The sequence below is a fragment of the Lycium barbarum genome, chromosome 6 (genome assembly GCF_019175385.1).
Source record: "Lycium barbarum isolate Lr01 chromosome 6, ASM1917538v2, whole genome shotgun sequence".
NCBI classification, from domain to species: Eukaryota; Viridiplantae; Streptophyta; class Magnoliopsida; order Solanales; family Solanaceae; genus Lycium; species Lycium barbarum.
Genome location: NC_083342.1, coordinates 39039318 through 39047069, shown reverse-complemented (window position 1 = coordinate 39047069; position 7752 = coordinate 39039318). Strand labels below are relative to the sequence as shown.

The 7752-nt window shown below is 38.7% G+C and overlaps 1 protein-coding gene across 1 annotated transcript; it reads left to right on the top strand.

The window, feature by feature from the left end:
• Positions 1-718, top strand: LOC132643991 (uncharacterized). The gene is made up of 3 exons (XM_060360519.1): positions 1-297; positions 448-573; positions 662-718. The coding sequence occupies exons 1-3, from the start codon at positions 1-3 to the stop codon at positions 716-718; spliced, it is 480 nt and encodes a 159-aa protein (XP_060216502.1).
• The last annotated feature ends 7034 nt before the right edge of the window (positions 719-7752 follow it).

Sequence of the window (7752 nt, the reverse complement as noted above, 5' to 3'; positions counted from 1 at the left end):
ATGGATTTATGGGAGGCTTTGGAAAATCAGGCTATAATAAATCAAAGGCCATGGTTGATTGGTGGGGACTTTAATGTCATCACTTCTGAAGAGGAAAAGTATGGTGGATTACCAGTAACTGTGAATGAAGTACAAGGTTTCAATGCTTGTATTCATAACTGTTCTGTAGTTGACTTGGGCTTTAAAGGAGGCAAATATACTTGGTGGAATGGGCAAAGTGGAAATGACTATATTTTTAAAAGGTTAGACAGATTATTCCGTAACCAAGCTCTACAAAATAAGTATGCTGGACTGGAAGTGACTCATATGATCAGATCAGGATCAGACCATGCCCCTTTACTAATCACTTATAATGGAGAAGTTGAAAGTTTCAAAAGATCTTTCAAATTTCTTAACTTCTAGGAAAAACATGAAAACTTTGTTGACACTGTAAGACAACATTGGCAGGCTGACTTCATGGTAAACCCATTCAATTTGTTTCATCACAAGTTAAAGAAGGTGAAAAATGCATTGGCAAATTGGAGCAAGATCACCTTTGGGAACATTTTCCTGGAGATTGAGACTTTAGAAAAGGTGATTAAGGTGCATGAGTTTCAGTTTGAAGTACAACCTACCCCTACTAATAGGGAATGCTTCATAAGGTTCAGGCTGATCTTAACAGATATCTTCATTTAGAAGAGGAATTTTAGAAGCAGAAGGCAGGGATGAATTGGTTTAAGGATGGAGATAGAGATACTACCTTTTTTCATGCATATGTTAAAGGTAGCAGGAAGAGGTTATAATTAAAAAGAATCCAGAATCAAGAAGGAAATTGGCTGGAAAATCAAGAGGAGATTTCTCAGGAGGCAATCAGATTTTTCTTAGCACAATTCACAAAGGATGCAGATCCAACATATTTTGAAATATTGGATCATGTTCCTTAAATGATTTATGGGGACCAAAATACTTGTTTGGGAGAGATCCCATCAGAAGAGGAAGTTAAAAGTGTGGTTTTTAGCCTTAATAGGGAAAGTGCTGCAGGACTAGATGGTTTCACTGGGATTTTCTATCAGTCTTGCTGGGAGATTATCAAAGAAGATATCTGCAACATGGTCATAGCATTATTTTGTGGAGCTGAGTTACCTAGATTCATTACTCATACTAACTTGGTCTTATTACCTAAAAAAGATTTGATCAATAATTTTTCAGATATGAGACCAATTAGTTTGAGTAACTTTAATAACAAAATATTTTCAAGGCTAATTCATGAAAGATTGATAGGGAGTTTGACTGATATAGTTTCTCTTAATCAGGGTGGTTTTGTAAAAGGGAGAAGCATAGTGGAGAATGTTCTCCTTACTCAAGAGATTGTATCAGACATCAGGCTTAGAATTAAATCTGCTAATGTTGTCATGAAATTGGATATGGTAAAGGCTTATGATTGGGTTTCATGGATTTTTCTAATGAAGGTTCTAAGAAATATTAGTTTTTCAGAGTTGGTGATAGACATGATTTTCAGACTGATCAGTAGCAACTGGTATTCAGTATTGGTCAATGGACAACAATGTGGTTCCTTTAAGTCTTCTAGGGGAGTTAAGTAAGGAGACCCTCTATATCCTACTTTATTTATTCTGACTGCAGAAGTTCTATCAAGGAATCTCAATGCCTTAAGCTTAAGCACTCAATTTAAAGGCTATGGAATGCCTAAGTGGCGCCCTAAGGTGAATCATTTATCATATGCTGATGATATGATAATTTTTTCATCAGCAGATGTGTTCTCTTTGCATCTTATCATGGAAGTATTGAATAAATATGAGAACACATCAGGACAAAAGATTAACACGGACAAAAGTGTTGTATACATGCATAAAAATTTGCCTGGGGATGTGAGCATTACTGTTGAAATTGTCACAGGTATTGTGAGGAAGGATTTCCCTTTCATCTATCTAGGATGCCCTATTTATCATAGTAGGAGAAGAAAGGATTTTTTCACTCAGATTCTTATAAAGATTATGAATAGGCTACAAAGATGAAAAGGGAAACTTTTGTCCTTTGGAGGAAGATCTATTTTGATTAAACATGTCTTGCAGAATTTGCCAATTCATCTATTATCTACAGTTAACCCTCCTATAGGTGTTATCAGGCAAATGCATAAAGTGTTTGCCCAATTTTTCCGGAGTAACACAATAGGGGGTAAAAGCAGACACTAGGCTTCTTGGAACCTTTTGTGTCTATCTATAATGGAAGGAGGGATGGGTTTCAGATCACTACATGATGTTTCTATTGCCTTGTTTTGTAAGTTGTGGTGGAACTTCAGGACTAAGCCTTCTTTATGGAGTGCTTTCATGGCTAACAAGTATTATAGAAAAGAAAATCTTGTAACTATTCAGTGGAAACAAGGGTCTCAAACTTGGAAAAACATGATCCAAGCAAGAGAATTAATAGAGCACCAGATCTGGTGGCAGCTTGGTATGGGGAATTCACAGTTTTGGTTTGATAACTAGACAGGAATAGGTGCATTATATTTCATTGTGGAAGGTTTTGATGAAAGCATTCAAAATGTATTAGATGTAGTGGAGAATGGAAATTGGAACATGAAAAAGTTGAATAGTTTACTCCCTCAGGACATAGTTTAACATATAGCTGATACTATCAGACCCCAAGGATGGACAAAGAAATGGATAGAGCATGGTGGATTTTGGACACTAAAGGAGAGTTTACAGTCAAATCAGCTTGGGAATATATCAGATTGAGAGGACAACCTATGGAGATGTACATGAATATATGGATTAAAGGTTTTCCATTCAAGATATCATTCTTTTTGTGGAGATGCTGGATATACAAAATTCCTCTGGATGATGTTTTGAAGAGAATGCATTATAACATAGCACCTAGATGTTGGTGTTGTTCCAGCCCTGAGGAGGAAACAATACAACATGTGTTTGTTAACTCTTACACTGCTAATAGGACTTGGTCCTACTTCTCTTCATTTGCAGGGTTGTCTATAGAAGGATTAACTTTATAGCAGAGAATTGTAAATGGTGGGCTACATCGGTTAAAGGAAGAGGGAAACTTATTTATCAAGCTGTTCCAGCTATCATCTTGTGGTAACTATGGAAAAGGAGGAACACAATAAAACATGGAGGGAAAAGATCAACTGGAAAGTCATTTATTTAGTCTATGTCACTATACAGAGACTAGTAATGACAAGGAATCCTTCTATCAGTCAACTACCTCACAAATGGCCAGACTTGATTCAGATGCTAGAGGTAGGGTGTGGAAGACTGAAAGTCACAAAAGTGAGGTGAGAATTTCCTCCAATAGGTTGGTTTTTATGTAATACAGACGGGGTCTCAAGGGAGAACCCTGGTAGGAGTGCCTATGGATTTTGTTTGAGAAATAATTAAGGGGATCTGAGATATGCTTATGCTACAGAGATTGGAATAACTACTAATATTGATGCTGAGGTTATGTCAATTCTGCAGGCCATGAGATATTGCAAAAATGAGAATCTGGACAATATTGTAGTCCAAACTGATTGTGAAATAGTGTACAAGATTCTACAGGAAGGGTGGAAACCTCCTTGGGGGATATCAAGTTGGATAAAGGAGATTTTGGAGCTAAAAGTTAATAGGACTATTCTATTTAGTCATATCTTGAGAGAAGGAAACAAGCTTGCAGATGCTATTGCTAATCAGGCACTAGATGAAGCTAACGTTGAATGTCATGGCTTCCAGGACCTAAGTTCAACATGTAGAAAGATCTTCAACAGTGATAAAACTCAGATTCCATATCTGAGAGTGAGGATACAGAGATAAGGGGAACAGATGCAGACAAATGATGATTTGGATCTAGAAAAGGAGCAGCAGAAAGATTTTAACACCATGTTCAAATCCTTTGGGAGGAGGACACTGTGTTTTTTACTAACAAAGTGTGTTTTATTTTGCAGGTTCATATCATACAGAAGACATAAATTTGAAGAGTCACATAACACCTATTGTCAGGACAGCCACAAGATGCAACAATATCACTAGGGATTTCACAACACATAGCACAAATCACATACTCAAGTTGAAACAAGTTTCATACAGTTAAAGTAGTGGCAGCATAGGAGAAGAACAGAAAGTCAAATTCTTTTTCATGACTTATACCAAATGGATTTTATTGATGCCTTATTTGTATTAGTATCTTATGATACTCATTCAAGTGGGCTAAAATTAAATCTACACAAAGCCATGGATAGAAGGTGATATACAACATTTACAGAATTTCAAGACATATCAAATGTGGAAAAACATGGAGCTTACAAAGTCACTTACAGAAGAAAGAAGCTTAGAGCCAGTTGGTGGTAAGGAGAAACACGACCACAGCAACACCGGCCAACCTCAAGTGCTGAGAAAATCAACAAGACAGCAGTACATATAATTCCACAGAAAAAGAAGTGGTTTACAAGATTTCTAATTCAAACAACATGCAATTAGAGGAATAACACACAACAAAGGAACAAAGGGGACGAATTTGACAAGGCACAATTACAAGATAAGCAGCTACGAAGAGAAGGAAGAGTATGGGGGAAAATTAGTTTCATCATCTTTACCCCACTATTTTCAGAGAGCAGCGGCGGAAATAGTGGTACTCTTAAGACAAAGGACCGTGGAAATAGGGCAACAATACACAGATAGCCCCAATTTTGAAATGGGGTCAAATGTAATTTATTTTGGCCGGTCCCAATTTTAGGCCGGTCATTTGCTTTTATTTCCTTTGTTAGACTTATTTTCTTTTCTCTAAATAAATAAAAGGCCCATCTAGTCATATTTAGTTAAAAAAGGAGTAGTACTATCTCTTTGACATAAAGCTTCGTACAATCTTCAGCTACGTATGTAGTTCTGACTGGTAAAAAATGAGCTGACTTCGTAAGTCTATCCACAATTACCCATATAGAATCATATTTATGCCTAGAACGAGTTAAGCTTGCGATGAAATCCATATTAATTACTTCCTATTTCCAAGTCAGAATTTCCATAGCTTGCAACAATCCACCGGGCTTTTGATGCTCAATCTTCACCTGCTGGCTGTTAGGACATTGAGTCGCGAATTCGGCTATATCTTTATTGATTCCATTCCACCAATATATGGATTTAAGATCATGGTACATTTTCGTTTCTCCGGGATGAACAGAATAACGAGAACAATGGGCTTCTTTCAAAATCTGATGACGTAATCCTACAACATCAGGAATGCATAACCTGCCAAGACATCGGAGAACTCCATCTCCAGAAATCTCAAAGGATGACTTTTTATTCTGAGGAAGTGTATTTTCGTTATGAACTAGCATGGGTTCCTCGTATTGGCGCTCTTTCACCTCAACTACTAATGATGAAACATCTGAATTCTGAATGGTAGCTACCATATTGCCCGAGTCCATTACCCAAACTCCTAGGCTAGCTAACTGATGGAGCTCACGAGTGAACTCTCTTTTCTCTAGATGGATATCACAAAGGCTACCCATAGATCTATGGCTAAGAGCATCAGCCACAACATTCGCCTTCCCGGGATGATATAGAATGTTATCATAATCTATCAACGACTCCAACCATCGCCTTTGTCGTAAATTCAACTCTTTTTGCTTGAAAGTATACTGAAGGCTCTTATGATCCGTATAAATGTCAACATGGACATCATACAAATAATGCCTCCACATCTTCAATGCATGGATCACCGCAGCTAACTCGAGATCATGGGTCAGATAGTTTTTCTCATGTTTTCGCAGTTGCCTTGAAGCATAAATAATCACCTTACCATATGCATCAACACACATCCTAACCCAACGCCTGAAACATCGCAATAGACAACATAGCCTTCCGATCCTTCTGGAAGTGTCAGAACTGGGGCAGAACTTAATCTATTCTTTAACTCTTGAAAACTGCGTTCACAAGCATCCGTCCATCGAAATTTAGCTGGCCTTCTGAGTCAGCTTTGTTAGTAGTGCAGAAATAGAATAAAAGCCTTCTACAAATCTTCTATAATAACCTGCCAAGCCCAGAAAACTACGAACCTCCGTAGGTGTTGTAAGCCTTGGCCAAGTCTTTACAGCCTCAATCTTCTTGGTATCTACCCGAATGCCATCAGCTGAAATAATATGCCCCAAAAAGGTCACTGAATTCAACCAAAACTCACACTTTGAAAATTTTGCAAATATCTCTCGAGCCTGAAGAACTCTAAGGACATTACGTAAATGATTTGCATGCTTTACCTCGGACCGAGAATATACCAAGATATCATCAATGAATACAAGCATAAACAAGTCTAGGAAAGGCCTGAACACATTGTTCATCAAATCCATAAATACTGCCAGCGTATTAGTTAGTCCAAACGACATTACCCGGAACTCGAAATGACCGTATCTGGCTCTGAAGGCGGTCTTAGGGGTTTCTTTTTCCCTGACTCTCACCTGATGATACCCGGATCTCAAATCTATTTTTGAAAACTATTTGGCACCCAACAATTGATCAAATAAATCATCGATCCTTGAAAGCAGATATTTATTCTTGATCGTCACTTTATTCAGTTGCCTGCTGTCATGACCCAACTACGGGCCATGACGGGTACCCGGGGCCAACCACCGAGCACCGCTCATACCATTACCCATCATACACATCAAGCATTCTGTCACACCTAATCTTGCTAGGGTGTGATGGGCACCCGACCCTTACGTAGGGCCGAGCGAACCCTCTGACTCTTATTACGCACATGATCTCTTTGGACTCTTATATCAAATAAAATGAAATACATAGTAAGAGTTTCAGAGACTTTCTTTCCATCGTGCTCAAATCAAACAAAATCCGTAATCATAATTTATATCAAAACACAAAATGACACATCGGCTGACGGAGCCGCTTACAAGACTGACATCCTATACCCACGACTCTGTCTGCAAAGTCTCTAACTCCGAACAAGACATCATAGCATAATACTCTGACCCGGCAACACTCCAGGGGAAAATGGAGCTTGCCAACTTCGCTGGAACATCCTCTATAATGGATTCTATTCATCTGGGTGTACCTGCGCGGCATGAAACGCAGCCCCTGAAGAAAGAGGGTCAGTACGGAATATGTACTGAGCATGTAAGGCAAGAATCACAGTAAAAGAATCATAACTGATATAAGGGGTGCAGAAACATATACAATGTCCAGAATACCAAAACTCTTGCCTTTAAAGCATTGATCATGTATATCATTATCACATAGCGTACCCGGCCCGTTATGGGACTCGGTGGATAAAATCATGTCATCATACTTTCATATCATCATACATGCATATGCGTATACATATATATATACCGTACCCTGCCCTCTAGTGAGGGACTCGGTGAATGAAATCATATCGTACCCGGCCCATTCAGGGACTCGGTGGATAAAATCATGCATGTGAACATCATATATCATATACATACCGTACCCGACCCTCTAGTGAGGGACTCGGTGAATCAAATCATCATATGCCCTCCTGGCCGCCATAACACATCATCATCTCATCATATCATCATATACATATACCGTACCCGGCCCTCTAATGAGGGACTCGGTGAACAATGCAGTGGAGTGCGCACGATAACATACCCGTCCTGGGCTCAGTGAAGGACATATTGAGGCATCCACGAGCAGAGTAGTGAGAATCTATATGCACACAAATCAATTTTTAAGACTCAATAGATAAGTACACAAAACGACACTTGAAGGGTCGTAAACACGTTTCGGGTCAATCCGAGTTTGC